Source organism: Miniopterus schreibersii (genome assembly GCF_964146895.1).
Source record: "Miniopterus schreibersii genome assembly, chromosome: 19".
In the NCBI taxonomy this organism is placed as follows: domain Eukaryota; kingdom Metazoa; phylum Chordata; class Mammalia; order Chiroptera; family Miniopteridae; genus Miniopterus; species Miniopterus schreibersii.
Genome location: NC_138119.1, coordinates 23434692 through 23461333, shown reverse-complemented (window position 1 = coordinate 23461333; position 26642 = coordinate 23434692). Strand labels below are relative to the sequence as shown.

The 26642-nt window shown below is 38.6% G+C and overlaps 1 protein-coding gene across 1 annotated transcript in view; it reads right to left on the bottom strand.

Moving 5' to 3' along the window:
* Window positions 1–26642, bottom strand: part of HMCN1 (hemicentin 1) — a 344699-nt gene that overhangs the window by 197571 nt on the left and 120486 nt on the right. Inside the window, exons 6-11 of the mRNA XM_081121757.1 lie at window positions 24786–24892; window positions 14987–15107; window positions 13795–14058; window positions 12417–12561; window positions 8928–9049; window positions 4813–5088 (exon numbers count right to left, since the gene is read on the bottom strand). Of these exons, the coding sequence (XP_080977883.1) occupies window positions 4813–5088; window positions 8928–9049; window positions 12417–12561; window positions 13795–14058; window positions 14987–15107; window positions 24786–24892 (1035 nt within the window). The remainder of the gene's footprint in view (window positions 1–4812; window positions 5089–8927; window positions 9050–12416; window positions 12562–13794; window positions 14059–14986; window positions 15108–24785; window positions 24893–26642) is intronic.

Genomic DNA, 26642 nt, shown 5'->3' with positions numbered 1-26642 from the left:
GACATGGAGGAACCTTAAATGCATATGACTAAGTGAAAGAGCCAATCTGAAAAGGCCACAACTGCATTCACGGGGCCCTCTGCTCTCAGCAAGCGCACGGTTCTGTGTGCTCTTTCTGCCATGGCTTTGCACGTGCAGTTTTCTCCACCCAGAAAGGCTTTTTCCTGACTTTCTCCAGGCAAATGTTGACTCACAGTCCGGGCACCACCTCTTGGCTCCTTCTCAATCTCTACCCATCCCTTGAGACAGAATTAAAGGCTCCTGGAGTACCATGGTGTAGTTCTTAGCACACGGCGTTGTAAGCATTCATTCATTTCACTTAGCTATTCTCTTTCTGGTACTACGGGCGTACAAAGGGAAGAATATTGTTTTCTTTTCATTTATATGGTCAGCAAGGAGCTTAATGCCTGATGCTTACATCTTTGGTGGCTACGGGGATGAATGGAAAAATGTACAAACAAGTTAACAAACAAGAGAGCAGTTCTGACTCTTCCTAGCAATGCGCTTCTGGTGGAGGGGCTTCCTGTGTTTCAGCATTTGTTTCATTATTAGGGGGAAAAGGTGTAACTATGACATCACAGTATTTAGATAGCGCTGTGGGAAACAGCATAAGTGAAGATACTATCATCATCATGATCAGTTTTGAACCTTAGTCACCAACCGCTCCTAACATATTACACCTTTCTGCAGATGCAGCAATAAGTATCCCCACCATTTAGTATTAGCTCTAGTACAGTTTCATTCATAATAGTCAAATGTTGCACCCCCTTCCTCACACATAAAAAGAGCAAGTTAGTATGTTCTGTCCTGTATTATGCATATCTAATCTACAGAAACAGGATTTCTTTTTTAGTTGGGTAATTAATTTATAACATAATAACTCAAATCAACATGACTTGACGCTTAGGGGGAGTTTGAATCAAATAACATTTTAGCATGTGCTACGGCGTAAGTAGAGTTTTACACTCAGCAGAAGTTCCCTTATCTGAGCACTCGGCTTCTCACTCCCATCACACATGCATTCGTGTAACGCTGTGCGCTAAATACAATGCCAGGCACCAAAAAAACCACTGGGTCCTGCCTTAAAAGAGCTACGGTCCAGTTATCTTATATTTTCTCTGCATGATTGCTTCGGTAACATATTTATTCTCTCTCCTCTAGACTGCTCCTTAGCAGCTCCTCTACCAGAGCTTGAGTCAAAGTGCTCACCACACTGCTGCAATCTAACTGTTTACCAGAAAAGGAAGGAGACAAGGGGGGGCCGGGAATTAAAATCAAGCAGTGATTTCTCCAAGTTATCATTACTCACAATGCTGAGATTTCCAGAGATTCTTTACCCACATGACAGGTACCTGCAGGATCAACCCATTCACATGCTCACATGCCCCTGAGTGTGACTGCTTCAAACAGCCATCGTTTCTGAGATGAGCATTTCTACTCTCAGAAACGGAGAGCCTAGTAGTCACTGAGAGAATTTCACCAGTTCTTTGTACCATAGCCTCTCCAATTTTTATACCTTTTCTTTTTCTAGAAAAAAAAAAAATCTATTTAAGGTATTTAACTAGCATTTTCAATAAATCATTTTAAGAAGGTTATATGTTGGGTATTTTTCCTAAATCCTTGAAAATTTGAGAATGTTCTTTTGATGGCTTTTCATAGAAAAGGTAATTTAACTGGATCTTATAAATTCTTGGATCCCAACGTTTTCTTTCAAAACTACATGTGTCTTTTCCATTACTCTGCCAGTTAAGATTTTCAATTGCAAACAACAGACACCAGTACTGGCTAACTTAAGCAGAGAATAAATTCACTGGAACCATATTTTTTGAACTACAGAATCAAAAGGAGAGTGGATATCAGGTAGAAACCAAAAGAGGCTAGGTATCTGAGAACAAGGCCAATATAATGCTAAAGAAATAGTTTGTTAGAATAACAGAAAAAAGGCCATTTTTTTGGGACATTTGTTTCTTCTGCTGTTGGGCTCAAAATCCCATAATGCTGCCAAAACTGAAGTCTTTTTAGTGTCCACAGTTTTAGCAAAGTCAAAGGCCCACTGGGAGCATCTGGGTGGCTGACTAGGTCATGTGACCTGCCAAGGGATGAGGGAAGGGAATTCTCTGATCTCATTTATTTTCTGCTTCCCACAAAGATAATAAAGAATTCCTCCAAAATTAGGGAAAGTATTCATATCCTAAGATCAAAATATGACAAGTATCCCCTGTAATTATCTTCTAGCCTTTAGAATATCTGAGAAGTCTGACACCAGTTTAACTTTATCCCTCTTTCTACATCATATTGGTTTAGTCTATATTCTTGTGGAGTTTCTTCCTTTCATACTAGGAATTTAAATTTTCAGCCAGGATATATCTAGATGCAGTTCTCCTTTCATTGACTTTGCTTGATTTGCTCACCCAGGATACATTTTTATTCCTCCCTAGGGCAATTTTCTTCAATTATATCTTTGACTATTTCTTTACTTTCAGTTGTTTATGTATACCCATACATGCTATATACCTATAAACCTTAGAGTGAAGTTCCATTTTCTGAATTATAACCCTAGGTATATACAATAATATATTCAGACAGCTACAACTAGCTAGAGTCTCTTATTTTTTTATTAAACAGTGTCATCTGTTCTGGAATATATTTTTATTATATTCTCAAAACATCCTTTTTTATCCAAATTGATCCCACAAATTCAAGGCCAACTAGACAGGCCATAAAATAATGCCTCTACACAGATTTATACCACTAGAGATTATACAGACTAACCAGTAATCATGTAATGCCACGTTTTTATATTTATGTTTTGTATATTAAGTAACATCTTACCTCAACACTTACTTAAATCATTTGATAATAATTACTCTGTTTTACCAAAGAGAAGAGAATCAAGGGCTTCCTTTAAATATATACATTTCTAGATCACAGAATTCATTCTACAGAATAGATTCAAATGCTATTTTCAGAGAGTGTTATCCATGAATCCACCTGAGAGGCCTGCTATAAATGCAGACTCCCAAGCCTCACACCAGGCCTATGGAATTAGAATCTCTGAACATAGGGTTAGAAATTTGTTTCTTAAAAATAAGTTCCTTGGCCCGGCCAGGTGTGGCTCAGAGGTTTAACGTCGGCCTAGGATCCAAGAGATCGGGGTTCAATTCCTGGTCAGGGCACATGCCTGGGTTGTGGGCTCGATCCCCAGTCGGGGGTGTGCAGGAGGCAGCCGATCAGTGATTCTCTCATCATTGATGTTTCTATCTCTCTCTCTCTCCCTCTCCTTTCCTCTCTCTGAAATCAATAAAGATATACTTAAAAAAAATTTTTTTTAATAAAAATAAGTTCCTTGGATAATTCTTTATCCATGAAAGTCTGAAAATCACTGCTCTAATTCACTAAAGAGAATATTAACAAACTAAAACATTAACCTGTGTAAAGAAGGAAGGCTCTGATTTTATTTTTATAATCCCATTCTCAAGGACTTCAGGTAAAGAACCAAGATTAAATTTCCAAAGTCCATTAGCATTTATTGTATCTGAAACAATCAGTTTAGTAAAAATTGTTTCAAAATTCTGGTAACTCTTCTACTTGGATTGACTCAAATTATCTAGGCAGTTTACCATGTGGAAATGTAGTGAACCATTTACAAAGCAATCTTCCCCTAGAGGTTTCACCAAATCAACCAACAAAAGGCACACACTCAAACTGCAGAACATAACTCAACTACCAGTGAGAAAACTAGAATCAGAGGTCAACCATTTTATTAATTCTCTAGGTAGTTTCACTTTTCTGCCATTAATAACATTCTGAGAGCTAGCCTTGAAACTGACTGGTTAGTTTCTTAGATAATCTTGTTAAGAAATCATCTGAGAGTGTTACTTCAGGCATGATATAAATTTGTTTCTAAAACCATAACCAAAGAGCCAGACCCAATTCTGATGTAATCGGTTTCCCACATCAAGGATTTGAAATTAAATATTCTGCTGAGGCAGCAACCAAAACTTTCAGCCTAACAGTGAAAATCTGCCAACAGTAATTTGCACATTACATTAAGACTGTCAGCTGGTCTATAGACATTTAGAAGCCAAATATGATCTTACTGAAAGAGATACTTTGGAATGTCTCTGATCTTAATTTGTTGGTCCTGAGTAATATACATATTTAGTAGCCATTAAACCATTGTTAATACACTTGTTTTCGGGTATCAGAACATTTAGTCTATGTAGACATAATTCAAGTTTGGCTTACAATTAGTTTGTTTTCAATAAGCATTCTGTGTGTGTGTGTGTGTGTGTGTGTGTGTGTGTGTGTGTGTGTAAAATAAATAAGGTAAAAACAACTCTGCTAAAGTTTCAATAAAATTGAACCAAGATGAGAAACACCTTAAAACTTAATTAAAACAATACAAGTACATTAGTTAGATATGACACTACTATACTCAAATTGGGAAGAAATTTTTTGAACAAGTTATTAAAACAATTAGATTTTCTTTTAGATCCACGAAATGGATTGGAGAATTTAAAACGATTAAATCATCCAGAGACAATTTCTATTTATATTCTCTTGAAATAAAAGTCTTCAACTACTAGGATAAGTTGTGTTAGCTTTAATGCCACGTACTTATTAGTGATGGTTTAGTTTCCACGTTAGTCGGCTTTCGACCGACCGCTCCAGATCCACAAGCCCTCTATCATTCGAACTGTAATTGTCTGGGTAGAGACTGTCACTCTCAGGTAGCCAACTTAAGGGAGCAGAGATCAAAGGAGGAGAGGGAAGGACACTGTAACTGAGAAGTTAGCATGGGCACAGTACCTTGCACTGTGAGGAAAACTGAAGCGGCTGATGATCCCCCTTCGTTGGAAACCAGACAACGATACTCCCCAGCATCAGTGGATTTCACGGTCCTGAGCTCCAGGGAGAGGTTAGCCAAGATCCGCATTCTTGCTGGGTCTGCCAGCCTGACGTCCCTGTCGTTCCTCTGCCAGGTTAGATTGTAATCCACCGCACTGATGACGAGACATGTCAAAGCTGCTCTTTCTCCAGGAGCGACAGTAACATTACTGGGCACTTGGATGACTGGAGGGGGCTCTGTGCAAAATAGAAAGATTCAAATCAAGAGTCCCCAATGTGCACACTTAGAGATGTGGTTCCAAAATTTAATGAGTCTCCCTGGCCAGTGTGACTCGGTTGGTTGGAGCATCGTCCAGTACACAGAAACGCTGAGGGTTCGATTCCTGGTCAGGGTACATACCTGGGTTGTGGGTTCAATCCCCAGTTGGGGTGCGCACGAGAAGGAAATAGATTGATGTCTCTCTCTCTCTCTTGATCTCTCAATATCTCTCTCCCCCTCTCTCACTCTCCCTCCCCTTCTCTCTAAAATCAATAAGCATGTCCTCAGGTGAGGGTTAAAAAAATGTAATGAATATGTTTTCAATATCTAGGAGAAAAGATGCAGCACAACACAACTTATTCATTAATACATGTCGATCATCTTAAGAAAGGCTGAAAGATGCTTTAAAAACTAGAGCATATTTACATACCAAAGTATATTCAAGCCTAAATCTATAAATTATAAAAAGCGGCATGGCAAAAGGACATGACTAGGGTGATTTAGGATTGTGCAATAAGTCAATCTTGATTTGAGTTTTGAGGAAAGTCGAATTTAAGATTTTTTTAAATTTAAAAACATTTATGTATCACAGAATTGCACACTTGAAACCTCTATAATTTTATTAACCAATATCACCCCAATAGATTTAATTTAAAATATTTATTTAGTGTTTTAAAGAAAATAGCACATAAAATATGGTAGATATGGCAAAGATAAGGCAGTATCAGCTTTAAGTGTGTGGGGGCGGGAGTTACAATCTCATTAAGAGGATACAATGCTACAACAGCAGAGTAAGACAAATGTTCCCCCAGCAGGGATGGAAAACATTTGTATTTAAGGATGTCAAGCTAACAGTGGGGAGAGACCTTTAATAAAATTGTATACACAGAGCCACGTACACAAAGGCATTGACTAACGCGTGCACATTTCAGATGTGGTCAAAAGCCAATTATTAATTAACTGTTGAACCAACATTTCTAGCATCACTTAGTGCTCGGTTTAGGTTTTAGAATAAATCTAAATGCCCCTCTACAGCTCACTTTGCCCAAATGCTTTCAATGACCTGCTGTAGCAAGCCATTATTGAGTAATAATACAGCAATAAAATCTGTGGTGAGCTACGCTGGCTGGAAACCCGCATGTCTGTTTTAGTTTAACTATAAAAGAGTATCAGATATTCAAACTATCCTTCTTTATTTAAAATGGTATATAAGTACAGATGAATATCATAAGCCTAGAATAAAACCTGGAAGCAATATGCCAAAACCACAGTGGTTATCTCTGAGTGAAAGAAATGCATATATATTCCAGATTTTCCTTTATTTATCCCTGTTTCCCAAACATTTTTAGAGGAACATATGCTATTTTTAATTGTAAAAAATAAACATATTTTTATCATTCTGCTATGTTTTTAAAATCTCTTCTGAAAACAGCTGGTGAATCAAGTGGAAAGAGTACATGGCAATGTTAGGAGGCTCTGAACTAGAGTCCGGTTAAGTTGGACAGACAAAATACAGGATGCTTTGTAAAGTGTGAACTTAGAATAAATATCAAATAATGTTTAACTATAACTAGGTCTGATGAAATATTTGGGAAACATTTACGTAAAATTCAAATTTAACTGGGCATCTTAGGTTTTTATTTGCTAAACTCGGCAAACATAAGCTACTTAGTTCTACCCCTAACTACTTATGTGATCTTAGATAAGCCAATTTACACACAGTGTTTGCCAATCTGAAAAATGAGATGAATGAATTTGGTAATTGTAAAGACCCCTTCTAGTGCTGAGGTTCTATGATTCTAACATACAGGAGGGTGTGATCTATGATTCTAACAAGATCCACCAAAGATCCGGGAGTGGCTATTTGTGTGCATGTGTTTAATTCTATCCAAACCTTTCTGAAGACTGCAAAGTAGGGTGGCTGTGCTGGGACCTCAGCCTGGACTGGGGGAGATTCAGAAGTGGGTGCGGATTTGAGGCTGGCAGGTTAAGCAAAAGTCAGGCCAGAAAGAAGTGGCCTCTCTTCCAAGTCTAAAGGGGCTCCTGCTTGTTACTTCTGCTGTTAGAGTCACTGCCGTTACCACCAACGCTTCTGCCTCCTTCTTTCATAACTGACTAAGTGGGACTTAATTCCTGAAAATTGGCTTAGGCACAGTCCAATTTCCGAGTGATACCACTGCTCGGCTGGCACGGATTCTCGCTAGCAGGGCCTGTGTAGAACACACATACAGAAGTTGCTGACACCAGAGAGCCAAATTCTTCACAGTCAGTTCATAAGTTCTTACTGGCGCTTCCCCGTTATTTATGCGAGATGTCTGAACCAGCTCACTCAAACCTTTCCCTGTTGTCCTTCCCTTCACGAGTATTGCTGGGAAAACAACTTTAGTGCTCAAGTGTTTGTTTTCCCAGAAGCTGAGGAATGTTGACAGGATTCCAACGCTTTGCATAATTACTGGAGATGAAAAAACACGAATACTTTATGGTGCATGTCAACTTGCTAAATTGTTCCAGAGGACAAACTTTATTTTTCTAAGAATAAGAGAATACGAATAATTTACTGCAAGAAGAGCATGCTTGCACGCCTCTGCTTTAAAGCTCAGCTTGGACGTATTGATAACAACCATAAATCACAGTCTTCAGCTCTGTCTTGCAATTATAAAGCTTCTTTTGTCCTGAAGACCAAGAAAACACACACCAATGCTAACAGCAGGTACAGACATTGCTAGACACTCAGGGGCCACACTTAGGTCAGAATAGACTTACTATTAAACACTCAGCAACACTAGTCTACAAGGCAGACGGAAAAAAATTCAGTCAAAACAATGCAATAAATTCTAAATATGTGCTGAATGAGGGGCTTAAATTCTGGTAGTTTTTTGTTTCCTAAGAATCCTGGGAGATTAGAGAGAGAAAAATTTTTTTTTTCACTAAAAGATAATCTACCAGGTAAAATAATCTGAGTCTTGCCTCCCATTTATTCCCAGGAAACACGCTATCTGAGTATAAAATAAAGAGCGTGTCTTCTGCCTCTCTTAACACCAGTATTGCCGCTGAGGTGCGGTGTTTCTTGAATGCGATCACTTTCACTATTATCTTCAATTTTGATGTCAGGATCCACTCATGCAAGCACTCTGCTCATTATGAATATGGGAGAAAGAAAGAGAAAGTTCAACCTTTATCAGAACAGATCCCTTCCTTTCCTTAAATTTTATTTTTTTCAGAGAAAAATGCTATATGGCCATTACAAAAATAATTTATTAAGCCTCTACAATAACAACAACAACATAAACAATAACAAAATAATAACAATAGCTAATGTCTAGTACGTTTCTACGTGCAAGGCTCTTTTTTAAGTGCATTCCATCTACTATCTAATTTAATCCTCACAGTTTCTCCATGAGATACGGTTACTGTTATGATCCTCATTGTATTATTTTTATTTTTTTAAAGATTTTTTAATTGATTTTTAGAGAGAGGGGGAGAGAGAGGGAGAGAGAAACATTGATGTGAGAGAGAAACATCAGATCGGCCTCCTCCTGCACGCCCCCCACCTGGGATCGAACCCGCAACCCGAGCATGTGCCCTGACCAAGAAGCAGCAGCCTTTCAGTGCACGGGATGATGCCCAGCCAACTGAGCCACACCGGCCAGAGCTATTATCCTCATTTTCTAACAGAGAAGCCAAGACACTGAGTCCTTAAGGAACTGGCCCGAGGAAGGTCATACAGCTAACGCGTGGTGAGGCAGGAGAAGCAAACACTCTGCTTCCACAGCCACGTGAACACCCAGGTAACTGCAAAGCCATCGGTGATAATCACCTGACACGTCAAAAAATGTCTGGGCCCGTCCGGTCCCTGCAGTGCTGACAGCGACACACTCATAGGGGCCTTCGTCAGACAAGGTGACCTTTTCGATATCCCAGTTCACACTGGCAGATTCTCTGGGGTAAGAAAACAGAAACAGTTTTAGTTACTATAACAACAAGACCCAGTTGAAAGCAGTGATTCCACTATCTGTTCTGAAGTCTTCTTTCAAAAGAACATGATCAAGAAAATAAGTTGATTAAGTAAGCTTCAGAGTTCTTTCTAGCTTAAAATTGCACAACTTCTTTATTTTAATTAGAAAGTTAAGCTTCTCTACTTTGAACAGAGACACACCAAAGACAATAAGTTATGGAGATTATAAATTTCTTTAAGGAAATATTTTCTGGCTTTGTCAAAATATAAGATAAAGGTCTGTTAGAGAAATACTGCTTAAATCCTCTCTCCTTCCTTATTACTTCCAGTTTTCGGTTGTGTTCAGTGAGGCTCTTAGACAAAGCAATTCAACCAGTCTGAAGGTAGAAAACAGACTTTTTGATTCCAAAAAGATAAATACTGTTTAACTTTCTCATATAGAAGTTCCGTATGCAATCTATGTATGCATTTAAAAAAGAAAAAAATATGTTTTATAGTCAAACTTGTCACTTAAGTAAAAAAAAAAAAAAAAATCCCTTGGCTATACTGTGTATTCATTCATTTAGTAAATATTTATAGTTTGTTCTTTAACACTGTTCAAATTATATCTCATTGTATCTATTTTTTTGGAAATGTCTGAGTAATAGAAGCTCAATCCTTATTTAAAATCTTCTAATAATCCATAAAACAGGCATTATTTTGTTTTAAAATATGACTGCGATGCATAAATGTTTTTGTAATGTTTTTCTTACAATCATCCATAGCTTTTTATAACCTTTTGAAACGGTCAAGATACAGATGAGATGAAAATCTCACTGCAGGGTCAAGACACCTTCCACTGAAGTAAAAAACTGAGTAATAATGCCCCACAGTAATAACTCCTGCCATCCAAACCAACCATACTCATCAACAAACAACCACGAAGGAATATCTGAGCACTCAGCACATATTCAGCACTAACCTAGAGTTGGTAAGAGAACATTATCAGAAACGTCAGAAACTAAACAATACCTTTGTTCCCTATACCTTAGTAACTGAGACTATTCGGTTAAGGTCGTTTCCTTTGAATTGTGTAGTACTAGGTGCCAGTGGTCCTTGTTGTCACAGTCAGGAGAAAACGGAATATGACCTGACTATGCTGTACTGACCACCGGAGCTGTATCCTGAATGCTAACCAGCAGCAAACCATGCCCAACGTTATCTCATTGCCTAGAGGCGCTGGTGAGTTCCAGAAAGGCAGACACTTAAAATACATACGTCTTCTGTGTCCTCTGCGGGGCCCACTTCAGAGCTGAACATATATTAAGATTCATCAAAAACATTACACGTGGAAATTTTGAACAGAAAGTGACAATTCTTCTAGTCCCAACTCCCTCATTTTAAAAAAGAGCAAGTTGAGATCCAGAAAAGGACAAGTAATTTGCTCCAAGGCACATAACCAGCGTACAAACTGCTTGAAGGCTATTCTTTACAGTCATCCTAGTTCCTCTCTTATTTATGAAATAGGTCATGAAAATAATTTTCCCTTTCATGTAGCCTTCTTGGTTGACACTAAGACGATATGGCCACAGTAAAAAGTTTTGCAGGGACGGCCTTGGGATTCGGGGAAAGAACACGTCTAACAAAAATGTGTTCTGCCATTAATGCAAACTAATTATCTTCCATCCCCTAGTGACCACAGTGATTCACGTAACAAGGATTCAGTCCCATCTCACGTTATTAGGAAATCTAGTTCAGATATGCGAGAGAACCAGGGTTAGGGTATCAATCCATCATCACCCATGCCTAATTCTGTCTTTAGCCTCTCACATCCAAATAGCTCTACTATATGTCAGCACAGGCATGTTACATCTCTGCATCACAAAGCTGGAAAAATGAGAGCAAGAATTCTTGTGGCTTACCTCCCAGAAACTGCATGGAATTAATGTTTATAAAGAATCCTGTGTCTTTGAAAAATGTTACTATTTAAACATGAAGCAGAATGGTTTGATTTCATCAGTCAGTTATGTAGCTTCATCGTTTTATATCCTGGTCAGTTATGTTTGATTTATGGTTATTAAATATGTAGCTAAGTAAATCATCAAGATAGACTATGTGAGGAAAAAAGAGTGGCAGGAAATAATGCAGTTCAATCTTTAAATAATGGAAAAGTTTCTAAATTTATAAGGAACATTTCTGCCCTAGTTTTGACTTATAATGACCACCCCATAAAGAGACTGTATAAACTAAGACTGTCAAATATTTAACATCTTATGGAAGTTATTTATAGTAATATTGAATTAACAGTATAAAAGTTTTATAAAATAATTCTTAGAGTTTTTTCCAAAATGTAGTTGGTTTCATAGTAAGTTAAAAAAAACCAACACCATTTTCCAGAAATCACCCTCTAGTTTTCAAGGCCTACTTAATTTTTGTCTAAAAAAGTTACCCATCTTCACAAAGACAGTCCATGCCTTCTGGTACACTCCCCTGTTATACAGGGTGGGGCAAAAGTAGGTTTCCAGTTGTTAGTATGGAAAATAACACAATAATTAATAAACAAGAATACAAGAATAAACTCCGTTTCGAGTACTCACGACTGTGAACCTACTTTGGGCCACCGCTATATGCAGTGGCCACACAGGTCTGTGCTCCACCTGCCACCCCCGCCCCCCAGCACACACCACTTTTCCCTGACATCTGCCTCCCTCCTCCTGGCTCACTGGGCTCTTTCCTCCCCACATGCCCTGCTCACTCCAGCTTTCGGGCATGTGCATCCAGCTCTCTCACCATGTTCAGGTCTTGGCACAAATGCCCCTTATCCTGAATTTTAAAATTGCAACTTGACCAAGACCACATGCACCTGACCTGTCAGCATCACTCGTCCCGATGAACTGTTCTCCACTGTACCTTAACGCTGATCAGATTCACTCACCCTAAACTTCCAATTAGATTCGGAGACACGTCCGCCCAGAAGCCAATAAAGCTGAAGCTCCAGGGCCTCTCCTTCGCAAGGATCCTTCCAAGGTTCGGTACCTACCTTTGTATTCATAATTTTGTATTCTTTGACTTACAAGGAACCCTCAAATTGTATAAAACTCAGATTCTATAGAGCTTAAGTCAACTATTGAATGGATTCTAGCATTTATTATATTAACGTATTTATCATTTTTCTCTCTTCCTCCATCACATACAAGCTCCTCAAGGACCAGAGCTGTGTCTGTTTTGTTCATTGCTATATTCCAAGACCAAAGAGCAAATGTATGAGAATTTTCAATTAAAAACACATTAAAGTAAGTATTTTCTGCAAATAAGTATTATTTGCATTTAGATGTTTAATGCTATCAATTATTAATATAAACATGTACCCACTTTAAATATTGGTCTACTCCAAGTATGATTCCGTTTCTGACAAAGCTCAAGGTAAAGGGCAAAAGACTTTCAACAGAGCAGGGAATTCGACCGGGCTGCAGGTAGTATCCTGGGGTCTTCTTAGGCATTGTGACTTTGGGAGCATCTGGGGGAAAAGAGCATGGGCGAGAAGGTTGTAAAGATATTGAGCACTTCTTGTTCAAAAGCTTCATACTTAAATTCTTCCAGTAAGTCTTCTGTATCCCAATTAATCTAAATCACTTTCATTATCTTTCTTTGTTCAAAGCTTATTCATTTCAATGTCTTCATGAACCCTGTACTCAAGTATTCACTGAATCTAAGACTCTATTGATTTTAAGATGTGACATTACTTTTTATACTACCAAGATAGGATAAAAAGCTACCAAATTAGTTACAATATATCACCAATTGTAGAAAACATTTTGATTTCAAAAATGTAAACATATGAAAAGAACCCACATCTTCAAATTGAATTTATGGGGTAATTATTTTTCTAAAAAGAATGGCAAAATTATTTTTAAGAATCCAATAGATTTTAAAGTATTCAATTTAGGAGCTGAGACAACTAACTTTGAATATTGTAATGAGGAAGCATTGATGTTGGATCTGTTCCCATCATTTTACAATTTTAAACAATAGCTATAGAGTTGTTCCTGAATTTCCCAAATCACAGCCTTATGTATAAATGGTAAATGCTGCTCCTCCATCCAACAGCATAATATTAGAAACAATCCTATGTCTTTGTCTACAATTCTAAAGTTTTGATCAGAGTTCAGCCATCAGCCTTAAGAAACAGCTCAAGTACAGACCAACTTTAAAGCTACCTGTTGTCTCCAAATAGTCTTTAAGCTGTGATCTCACCTCTAGATAATAGCAAACATATAAGTAGTTTACTAATTAACTAACCAACCAACTTACCAAATGAAGGCAGAATCATCACCAGTTGTTTAGAGTGAACTAGGGCTAACATAGTAGAAGGTTTCCGACAATTGTACATAAACATTTAGCCCATTTAGATGGATTATTCAAACATTAAACACATGTGCCAGGTTTTGTAGGGACAATAAGAGCACCTGAGTTTCCCAGTTTGACTTCTTACATTGATTGACATAATCAAAATTTTCAGAACCACCATCAGTGAGACTCAACATGAAACTCTGGATTTCACAGTGAAGAAAAGTTAAAAGTTATCTAAACTGTGTGTAAATGCTCATCAATTCGCTAACCCAGTAACAATGTGAGGATATTATTTTTAACTTTCTAGTCTATTCTTTACCTACAGGACCACATTCCCCCCCCCAACACACACACACCTTAAGCTATCAATACTCCAGTGTTGAATGAAACAATGTCTCACCTGGGATGATGCTAGAGAAGGAAACACTTGACACTCTCTGGAAGAGATAATCGTCCTTATCATAACCAGCTACTCTGAGAAAGAAAGCTTCCTTTGGTGGTATAAAGTCAGAAATATTCCATATGCCATAAGGTTTCCGATCTGGGTAATATTTAACAGGAATAGTCTTAAGAGAATTGCCTGAGATACTCAGAAGTTCAAGACGATCTACTCTAGCTGGGACGGAAATTCCAGAAGTGTTCAGAAGCACATAGGTTGGTATTCCTACAAGAGAAAGACTTTGTTATTGTTTACAAGTAACATGCAACTGAGGTTTGATATCAAGTTTTTGCATATACTAACAGGTTGCAAGCACCGTAAGTATAAATACTATGAACTGCCCTACAGTCTGTGGCCCAGTTGTAGAATCTTTTCTACATAAAAGACAGTTTATTAATGACCAGAGATACTTAGGAAATCCTAAGCGGTTATTTTGTAGTCTATTAGTTATGTTTATACACAGAAAAATTAGAATTGTGAATATTGTTATATGATATTTGATTACATTTACATTTTTAAAGTTCACTATTTGTGTCTTTCCAGTAACTGCAGCAATAAAAATAAATGAACAACCACAAAAAGAAATCTGAAGAGTCGCAGTAGGATTGAGCCTTTTTTTATAGCTCTAAAACTATAAAAATCATGCATGAGTAAAATAAGAGGAAGAACAAACTTTAAAAATCATCAATTTCACCTTTGAACATATACTGATATATAATATCTTTCATTTTTTAGCCATATTTATAAACACGCAATCTACCTTTTCACCTTGACAAGATAATTTATAGATATTAATAAGAGAAAGACTCTAGTTCTAGGTCAGCAGTTTTCAAAGTTTAGTAAGTATAGCCATCAACTGGGGTACTCCTGGAGGTACATATTCCTAGGCCCTGCCTCCTGTGGTCTGATGCAGGAGAGCTGGGGCAGGGCCCAGGAATCTTAATCTCTTACCATCTCCCTGAGAGATTTCAGTACCACTGGTCTTGGGACTATATGCCGAAAAAGTGACCAGGCCGAGAGCGCAATCATGTTTAAAGATGTGATGTTTCCCAATTTTATCGACTCATGCAGAATCATAAAATCACAGACATTCTGAGAAATACTTTCACTTGGATTTCTATTATTCCAGTTTAAGCAACACACACATACAAACCTTGCACTGGTCTGCTGACTGTTTTTTTGAAGTCCAGGGTGGGCTTTCGGGAAAAGCCAGCTCGGAAATCAATAGTACTGAGGCCGGTGATGCGAACAGAGTGTCGTCCGCTGCTGGAAGTCTGAAAACAATCAATGACAAACCCCATGAGCAGCCGATCCAGGGTGCTGGTCACACTGAACACCAGTATTGGAAACTGCAGGGTGCTTATTAAGATCGATGTCCATCAGCCGTGGCTCTGATCTGAGTATTCAGAACTATGATTCTCCATCTTAAATGCATGTTTTCTGATACATATGCCAGGGGACTGTGCTGAAATACAATTCAGTAATGCACTGCATGCCCAATGGTGAAAGATTCAGGTGTTTACAGTCACCAGTGAGTGAACCTGAAGTAAATCTGTAAAAGCTCTATGAGGACACGGATCTTAGTTTTGTTCAGTGTGCGAACCATGGTAGATGCTCAGCAAATACCGAGGAAATGAATGAAGGGCTATATCTTCTCCCCTAAACACCATTCAGGTTCGATTAAGAAAGATATTTCCTCTCTCGGTGCCTCTGAAAGATACATTCACAACAAGCTGACCTCACACTCAGCTCAGCAGCGTCCCAGCCAAGCACCCGCTGCTTCACACACACAGGCGAGTACGTGGCCAGGGAAGGAGAGCTCATGGCCAGGGAGGGGGACAGATGGATAAACAGAAATCTTTAATACGATGTAGTGATAGAAATACATGCCATGTACACAGAAATACATAAAAGGAGCATAGAAGCGGACAGTTCAGCTAAAACTTCCTAATGGGGATGGTGCCTGGAGTAACTGGTGAATGATACTAAATACTAAAGTGACTCACGGGTGGGTAAGTACTAAATAATTTGGATTAGGGCCATGGGGTAAAATAACAACACTACCATTTACTGGTCACACTCTCTGCCCAGATGCTTTAAATATATCGGCTTATTTGCAGTTCTACCAGAGGGGTATCACCATTATCACCCCCATATGGGTAACTACATGATAGCTGCATTTCAGCAAGAGCAGAATATGGGGGTGAGAGAAAAGCCTCCCCAGGGCAACACAGGGCACCAAACAATTACCAGAGTTTCAACACATATTCGGGTATCAGCAAGGACAGAATGCTAGCTACACAGTAGTCCCTGAGTCACTGGGGCTTCTTATTTGGCCATGAGGAGGGGAAAGGGGGAGAGACATAGCCCTGTTGCTACCAGATTTATTCCTCACTGAGCAGACCTACCAGAGCTCGAAGGAAAGGCAAATGAAAGTCAGGAGAAAGAAAAACACATCTTCATGAAAAGTGCTGTGGTACTCTTAGCATGAACGATGCTGCTAATTAATGACCGTGGCTCAGTTTCAGAAGGGCTCCAAAGGACTGTGTGTGTCAATGTAGGGGTCTCAACAGTGCCACTTAGTCCATTACTTTTCAAGGAAGAAGTGTTATGAGTTCTATATAATAGACACAAAAAAGGAACCTAAGAATCATGATCCCATTTTAAATCGAGGATTTCCTTTAGGATTATTAAAAAAACACCTTTCTACTAATTTCAGCGGCTTTAGATAATGTACAGCTTCATTGAAGACACTATTGGTTACTGATTTCATGTGAGGACAGACAAATGTTCCGTATTATGATGAGCTGATTCCCATTTATTCACCGGCATCATATATCACTGTTAGTTGCCTTGATACTCAGAAAGTCCCCTGTGATAAAACAGCTGTTGAGGCTATGAAAAATAAGCCACAATTTGTCGAGCGACGCCTCTTAAGTGCTAATTGTCCGCTGAGCGTTCTGTGCACACACCAACTGACAAGAGTTCACATGGAAAAGAAGTGGTGCTTAATATCTAAGTGAGAAAATTAGAGATTACCCAAGTGTTTGAAAATAAGCCATCCTCTGTTGCTAAATAACACCTTAAAATAAAACTGAGCTGACGAAGAGGGAGCCCCTCAAAATCTTTATAAAATTATTGTAAAATAAATTAATTTTGATCCTGAAAAATAGCACACCAACAACATATGTGGAAATAAGAACATATGATGACTATTCTCTGAGCAATGCTAAAAACATGAAGAGTAATAAGTTCAAAATTTTTGTTAACTTCATGTTTCTGTATTATATTGTAAACAGTGGGAATGTCTGCAAAGAATTTGAAGGGTTGGTAAATAAAAGATATTTCCAAGCAAGCCCATTTTTATGCACAACTCTATCCAGCTCTGTATTAGTCAGGATAATGGGAGCAAAGGACATCACAAATAAACCAAAATGATGTTTTAAAAACATATTAAAAAGAAAAACCCACTAATTTAGTTTAAAATGACCGCTGATATTCACGCACACAACTGTCATTCTTCGCCCATTCTCTTAAAATATTGCAACAACATTAGGACAATATTCTAGGAAGACAAAACATCACATTAAATTTCTTGGTGAAAACCACCAATACCTTATTATTTTAGTCTTTCCTTTTTAAGCAAAGTATTATTTTACTCTGTTTCTTAGCTCAGCTCCCTTTTTCAAATTTTACTGTAATAGGAACATACAAGTTTTAGGTTTAACGATGGTAAGACAAACCAGTAAATGAAAACAGGAAAGAGAAGTTTTCACATACACAAAATGCGTTCTTTTACATAAATCATCGCTTTTAATCTTCAAAGAAGCCCCTGTGAGACAGTACCATTATTTCCCTCATGTCATAGATGAGACAGGTTAGGTGACTTGCTCAGAGTCACAGATACAGCAGGGGCAGAGCGGGGCATGAATTCAGGGGGCTCCAGAAGCCGACCTCCGCAGTGCAGCAACGCACGCACGGCTCGCGGTTATCTCCGTGGATTCGGCTGCACTGGTGTCCGTTGAGGCTGAAATGTGCTGATGTGCTCCACATAACAGAAGAAACACAAAACTCTGAGCAATCCGGGGGAGAAGCAGAGCCAAAATGGGGGGACAGCGATGAGGGACAGGGAGAGAGCAGAAAGGAAAAAGGCACTTCAAGGCGTGTCCCCAGATCTGCAGGAGAATCTCCTACACTCACAAAAGGATGGCTGTTGGTGGGTTTCCTGTGACATTTTTGGAGGGGCTGAGCTTTGCCAAGGACAAAAGGTTAGAATCAACACACAGATGACTAGGAGGCAAGGACACCGTAAGGAAACCGGCGTTCAGGAGACTCCAGGAGCGTCGGGGAAAGGCCTCGGAACCTAACCTGTTAGGGACACGGCAGGGCTGGGGCAGGGCTGGATGGCAAGAAGGCCCTGGGGGGCAAGGGGCATTTGGCTGATTCTCTAATTGAGTCGACTGCGTACTTCTTCCCCCTCTCTTCTCTCCCAAATGATTTTAGCCATCTTAGTAGCATTTTTCTGTATATGCAATAAATTTAGTAAAACCAAAAGTACTGATTTAATGTTTGGGTTTTTTTCTATTTGGTTTTTATATCATGTAGATTTAACCTGCAGGCTATTCTAAAATTAGAATTTGGCTCCACAAAGCATCTCTCTTCCACAGAATTTCTTGAGGTATCACTCCTGCACAGAGCCAGCCTAACCTCATGGCTTCTCTAGTGTTTTTTTAAGAAGAGGGAAATCTAAGAGCAGCCTCATGGCTCCAAGCATAACAGGAAATTTTCTAGAAACTAGACACTGGACAGGGCTTGTATGGGTTATAAATTCTGAGAGTTGTATTTCAAACAATATATTTATTCACATGATTTTTAAAAGTTCACAATGAGCCACATTACTACTCTGAGACAGAATGTCACGGTCAAGCGTGGAAAGGTGAAGGGCCTGAGTGAGAATTACACAGGCTGCCGCAATGTAAGCAAAACAGAGGTAAATATGAGGTTGTAGTAGATACCGACGGGCAATTAAAACTGTAAATAGGGAACCTTGATTCACAAAGAAGTACGAGAAAAGCAGCAGAGTGGACCGGAGTCTAGGTTTCTGAATTGGAGTGAAGGAAGGATCAGGAGAGGCTGAAGCCCCATGGAGCAAGCACCATGGAGAGCTCCAGGAAACATTAGTTTCTCCTCGGATATCCTCTTGGTCAGCTCTGTTGTAGACGGGTCTACTTCTGAGTTTCAGGATGAAGGGCTATTAAATGCCTCTCTATATTGAAAGTCCCTTGTGGCAATAGCTATGTCATAGTCACCACCTACAAAATATTACTCAATAGGCACTTAATAGATGCGGGTTTAATAAATATTAAAAGTCATCCAAATGCCTAATGTTGCTTTTCCTTAGATTCTCTCCTGGGAGCAGCTAATGTCAGATTCATCAAAATTCTTTGAATTTTTTTCTAGAAGCATTATGTTAAGCATGTTCACACATTATCTCCTAAAATCCTATTATACCCAAAGAGTATTTTAGAGCACCATAAAGAAACTGAGGCTCAAAGAAGTGATTACTTGTTAGGTTTATACAGCATGTTAAATTGCAATTATTCCAAATTCAATACTCTCTTTCTATAGTATCTAAGTCTATGCACCACATTTTAAGATAGCATAATCTCTGGGTTGATTTGGACCCTATGGCAGAGAAGACAATAATAGCCCCAACTATTCATTTGTCATTCCACATTTCTAAACACACTTTCATTTAGGAGGGGTCAGGTTAGTGGAGTGTTGCTAAAATGCTCTTTGAAAAAAGAAAACCCTAATTTTGGGCGTTTTCCAGTTTCTGTGGTGTAAACGCTACCACCATGGCTGATTTCAAGCTCTCAACATGATGTCATTGAGCACAGAGATGGGAAGGGAAAGTGCATGATTGACTCTCCATGAGCCACAATGAGCCAGCTTCAGAGCTTCAGCATATTAGGCCATGATAATATTTCTGGCCAATGTGATATAAATGGCATGAAGTGAGTCTGTCACTCACAGAGATGTCTGTCTCATCCCAGAAATAACACAAATTCCTTCTCTCTTTTTTTTGTTTTAACTCAAAGAAACATTCTCCAGTCTTTTCCCCCATTACAGTAACTGAAGAAACTGCCTTTTCTAAATAATGGTGGTTCCTCCATCACTTTGGGTTCCAGAGTGACTGTGTGAAGTAAAATGTCATGTCAACCCCCACAGGACCTAGACCACTGGAGAGAATTAACTTTCTTATATTGATATAGTGATAATTCTTCCTAGTACTAAATGTGAAGTCTGCCCTTTTATAATTGAATTAAAATGTGATTACTAGAGCCCAGCTGATGCGGCTCAGTGGTTGAGCATTGACCCATGAAATAAGAGGTCACCTGTTCGATTCCAGGCCAGGTCACATGCTCGGGTTGCAGGCTCCATCCCCAGTAGGGGGCATACAGGAAGCAATTGATTGATGATGTTTCTCTCTCATCGATGTTTCTATCTCTCTCTTCCTCTCCTTTCCTCTCTCTCTAAAAATCAACTTTATATATTAAGTAGTGAATCTTGAATTAAAGCTCTTTTCAAAGCATTTATTCTTAAATGACATACCATTCTTTACAAATTAAAGAATATGATGGTTTCAATAAAATATTTAATGAGAATTTACTGGGGCTAGGCACTGTCCCAGACACAAAGATACAATACTGCCAGCTAGATTTAAATACTATCATTTTATTAGTCACTGTATGTTCAGAGAAATGTGATAGAAGGAGATAAATATACCCAAAGCACAGAATAAACTATTTCAATATATGTACACACACATACACAATTTATATACACACAAGTGTGCAGATATCCTTTTATTAAAAAAGGAAACATTCCATTTGGTTGACACTCTGATGTTGGCAGACCAAAACAACTGGGAAATTTTCCAGGAAAAAAATCTATAAAACATTCCATTGACCCAAAACACTGAATTAATGCGGCACCTAATCCATTTAAATGCCACACCTGGGGTAGTCTTCAGGCTTATTCAAAAGAGTCACCAGGTGAGAATAACTGGAGGCCAGCACAATATTCTTCTTGTGTGGTCCTTTGTAGCCTAGAGGCTTATTTAATTATGATTCCTAAACAAGCTTATGCCACTTCAGTATGGTTTCTAAAATATCTTTATCCTTAGAAAATGCATTGGTAGGCTCTGGCAACCAACACAGCTATCTAAAACCAAAATATTTCTACTAGTCTCCAAATCTCAATATAATCGTGTGGTTGGGTACACTCCCTTCTCTCCTTGGGAGATTATCTAAGGACAGTTTATCCAAATTTACTTAATGGAAAGATCCCCCAGGGGATGTGTTAAGTTATTTGATCACACTGATAATCCTAGACTAATAGAAACAGTTTGTACCACCTAAATCCAAAGTGTGCTGACAACTACTTAATATCTTTGCTGGGAGTTTCCCTTTACGACCAAAAGACAAAATTTGGCCTGAGAGCTCTGTGGTTATGTTCAAATACTCTATATATAGATATAACTCCCTGAATGGAAAATGTATATTGCTTCTCAGCAATAAGATCCAGGATTTGCAGCTTCTCCACAAATGAGAATTTAAGGACATAAAACAACCTTCTCTTTTATTTGTAGTAAAACTGCACATTCTTTTCAGTTACCTCTTTTTTTAACATGCTTTTTATAACCTAGATCAGAGACAACCCAAAAACACTTGAGTCATTTATACAAACTATACAGATAAGTTGACTCACTGTCTCTAGTAAAAGTGTCCCCATAAGTTGCAGAAAAGTCATTTCAGAGGGAAACCACAGAACAAAGAACGCCACTCTCATCGCATTTCAAACCAAGGAAAAAAGGAAGCGTTTTGTGCCAGTACATCAACTACAGGCTAAGTCAACCCTTTGGACTGCCTCCTTGGATATCATGTATTAATTTTTATTCATGAATATTGGTATAGTTCTTTCCCAGGTGCTGACACATGCTAGTCCATTAGTGACAAAATCTGGTCTATAGTAAAATAGGAATAGGAAATCCGTACAGAAATAAGTATGAAATGAGGGTGAGAATAATCCAAAAGGGAGGTGCAGAAAAACTGCAGAAAGCAGAGGGTAAGAGAGCATTTTAGGCAGAAGAAATCGGACAAGGCTTGATGATAGTACTGCCATTCGAGCTTTAGGGGATTGGCTGTAAGTCAGACTGAAAGGACGGGGGATTCCAGGAATGGAACAGTAATGTGGTAGAAGAGAGGGTAAAAGAACAGCACTTTATTTGCTAGAGTGTCAACGCAAGCAATTGAGAACCAGAAAGACTGAGCGAGGCTCCATCGGCTGGTCCTTGACTACCATGCTAAGGTCAAATACTAGGCAGATTGTTCTCAGTATTTGGGATAAAAGCTGTTATGTGAAGCATTCAAAAAGCCATGATTAATTCTACCGATAGAGCAGACATCTTCCAGACAGGAGACAGCACTGGAGATATGCAGCACTATCTAAACTCAGGCATTTCTCTTCTTGAGGAAGCACACATGTAAAACATTACCACTCATTCACCATCCAAAAGGGAGATCCAAAGTCAGCACCAATATTTATGTCAGTAGGTTCAACTCAATTTCCTTTGCATTAAACTGGTACATCATTTTGGTATTTCACACAGGAGCAAATGACGTTTATTAAGTTGCACTGAAACACTTATCCTTTGTTTAGCTACCACTAATTGTACTCTAGAAACGGTGTAACACCAGAACCACAGGCTCTTTTTGGTGAAGACTAGATATAAATTTAAGATAATATGATAATACATACTGTCCTCTTATTGTTTCCTTAATTACAGGAGCCTGAGCTTAGAGACCTGTCTAAACAGAGTTCCCATCATCTCATCACCTTACCGTCTTCCCTTCTCACTCACAGACTAATCCGCAGTGCTTCTCTGTTCTAATTATCAATTAAAATGTGCTTAGCCCCCATGAAGTATCAGGAACACCGCCAAGAGCCGACGCTCAGCAAATGTTTATTGAATGGATGACTATGAGTAGGTGTGGCAGTCACAAGATAAGACAGACATGCCATAGCCCTCTTCTAGGCAAGAATTATACCAGAGGAAATACCATAGGTCGCGATCCAAATCACCTAAATGTGTTCAAATGCCTCACAATAAGCTGCTAGTAATCAACACCTTAATGTTTAATTCAGAAAGCGACAGTGAATTACTTTGGTAGACAAGCCAGCTCAGGACATTGCTGGCTTAGGTTGGACTTAAAAACCAGATTCAGAACTTCTTGTTCTCTTTCCTACTGTGGTCTCAGAAAGTCACACTCAACACTAGTCATATTTGGGGCAAGTTGGTCAAAATGACTGTCACATCAAATTTGGCCACATTTATTTTAAATACAGCAGCAAAACTCTTCACCGTTGCCAACCTAATGGACTCAATAAATACTGAGCAACTACTATGTGCAAAGAACCGGGTGAATAAAACAGGAATATGGGACCATTTCTGGTCCATTCAGTAAGAAATTCCCAGATTTTATTATTTCACATTGCCGCCTTACCTATACCCTCCTTCCATATTATCCGCCTCAAAAAATAAAAATAAAAAAATCAGTATTACAGTTTCTACTTTCCTTACAAAGGCTCAGCATTCTGAGGATAAAGAACTGATATTCTAGGACTTGAATGGAGTTACAATGGAAATTTCAAGTATTCTTTAAAAAAAAAAAAAAAAAAAAGAAACTGGAATGCAGAACGGGCCCTTCCAATGTGTATGGTATAACACACCTGCACACACTTTCGCAGCAACACTATAATTTGAATCATGAACCCCTGAATCCCATGTTTTATGTAGGGTAGCCAAGGCCGCAAAAGAAGAAATGCTGCATGGGGTATCTTCATTTGAGCTGTCCCAGAAGGACTCTAGGTCAAGTCGTTTATTTGGGAGGTGCAAAGGATGCTGATAGAAGAAGTGAAGTGACCCAGGGAGAGAGACGCAGACGACTAAGGGTGCTGTTAATCCTGCTTCCCCTTGCACAACCGGGGCTTATCCCAGCGGGCTCAAAGCTGTTCCTGGGGGAGTTAATTCTCCAGCAGAACAGCCTTTTCTTGTTCTGGAAAAACACCTCTCAGACACAGACATGCAGACACTGCAGTTGGAAGTAGACCAGAGCACACGGAAAAGTCTGAGAAATACGGGCAAGGCACTCAGAACGTCTACCACAGAGCGTCACACACACACACAATTTGCAGTAGAACTGGATCCCAGATTTATGGTATCCTGAATTTCGGGTGTATGTTCTTTCCTCCATATTGCCAAAATACAATGCTTTCTTACAGTGAATATATACTACTTAATGTAATCCTAGGAAATAAATACCACTCTGCGTTAAACAATGGATGGAGGCCCACCAAGTAACCATAGCCAACAGCACTTGAGTGCTACCTTTATAACAGGAACTATGCTAAGCATTTTATTTGCATCATCTTAACGTAATTCTCAGCACAATTTAATAAAATAAAAGGCTATTCTTGACATCGCTATGTCACACAGGAGGAATGCCAGGCAATACAGCTTTTAAGTGGTGTTGAGATTCAAACCCAGGCCTTCCATGCCAGAGCCTACACCCCTCTGCTACCTCCATCTCTGATTGCTTTAGAGGCAGGAGGTAGATGATACAATCAATCTACAGATTTAATGACCGGAAAATCATCGGAGAATTTTAAGTGTATCTGTGGGGCACTGATGCCTTTTATGGTCATCAGACTGAACACCATCAAATTCATGTGACCAAGAGGCCTGTGAGTGCAGTGTGTATATTGCTTCTTAGTAAAAGCACTCTCCATGACTGCAAGAGAAGATATAAGTCAACTATTGTACACACTTTAGAGAACATGCCAACATTAAGAAAAAACAATAAACAGACTCTGTCAAATAACAGTACCTTCACTGTCCACATTCCAGCCTCTGGCTCTTTCACGTTCACCACCTTGGCAGAGTTATGGATATTCAATAGCTCATTCAGGCCAAATCCCTTTTTGATCAGCTTTCCTGAAAGACAGACATAAAGGTAACAAGCATAACCTTTCTTTCAGCTGTGTATATTAGCTGTATACATTTCCAGTATAAATTGCCTAATGGACATGCGTTTCTATAGTTCAAAACACTGTTTCAGTTATATCTAAAAAGCACTTAATTTTAGGGTTTCTGGGCATTGAGACTGAAGTAACTGATTCCCATGTGCTATGCTGATTTGATCTTAAGATGAGAATAACAACCGGCAGTCTATGACCGTATTTCCAAAGCCATCTTAGATAACAATTATTATGGCTACTGAAAAGTTATGTGCAGGCGCTAGAGACATTTAGGTGGAATAGATGACAAAATAGGAAACAGAATAAATGTCTTTTTGGAGATCACTCAAGGTATTACAACATGAGAGGCTGGGCATATCTTCGCACAAAGTGGAAAACTTTAACTGGTTCCACAAAGCACAGGAGAAGGCTTCTATTGTCAGAGGAATAATTAAAGGAGGCAGGGTAATGAAGTAGCATAATACCATCCCCTACTGACTTGAGATTTATCTGAAGTATCTTATAGCTGGAATTTAGAGAGAAAAAAGCAAATTTGGAATTAAGCCATCGTTTAGTTACTCACTTTACTTTTGGCTCTCCTATGGACTCCTCCTGCAGTTATATGAACAAGTCAAGTATATGAATTCTGTATTTGTATCAAAAGCTTTATAATAATTAAAAATGACTTTTCAAATATCAATGACAACATCAATGACTTTTAAAAGTAGTAGAAACATAATGCATTGAGTAGAGGCACTTTTAAGTATTCAGGTAGTGGAAAACACAAGTCTTTCCGGGGCAGCATGGATGCTATTACAGGTGGGATGCTACATCGCCAGACAAATCTATTTATAAGGCCAAACCTGTAGAAGTCTTGAAAAAAGAGATTTTGCTTGTTTTGTAAATTTCAAATTTGGTTGCTAGTGTGAACAAGGCCTTTGAGGACAATTTCATATGCTGCTTTCTTAGTTATTAGTTATTTTCTAAGTATTAGTTATTTTCTAAGACTCAAATTAAATAAAGTAAGAAAGCTGGTTACTCCTTCCACATTTATAAATACTCACAGATAAAAAAGGATGTATCATATACTAAAGCCATAATGGAAATAAAAATGTTCTGCAAACACCAAGAGGTAAAGAATATTTCTAAGTGCAAATATTAGAAAAAATAAGGTTTCTGTTTTCACTAGATTACTTGTCAATGTAAGTCTTATTGTAATATTTGACCAGAAATGGAATCAGGCCAAATCTTGGGGTTTTAACATATAGAAGCAAAGTAAATTAGCACATTATTCTAATAAAATTATAAATTTATTTTTTAACAACTGTCATCTGAAAATTTAAACTTTATCAAGAAGGTAATCAGTAAAAATAAAAAATTAGACAGCCCTGTCGGGCATGGCTCAGCAGCTGATCATCGACCGAAGATCACGGTTCGATTCCTGGTCAGGGCACATGCCTGGGTTGCAGGCTCAATCCCCAGTCAGGGACGTATAGGAGGCAACTGGTCTCATCATTGACGTTTCAACTCTCTCTCTCCCTTCCTCTCTCTGAAATCAATAAAGATATACTTTTTAAAAATTAGATAGTTGCTTTAAAAGTTTTCTTCATGTGATTCATTTAAAAATAGCAAAATACTGAACTATTTCTTCATAAATTAGGAAAATATAATTTCAGGTTCAACTTACATATTTTTCCTTTTGGGTAATTTAGTACAACTAAGTTACT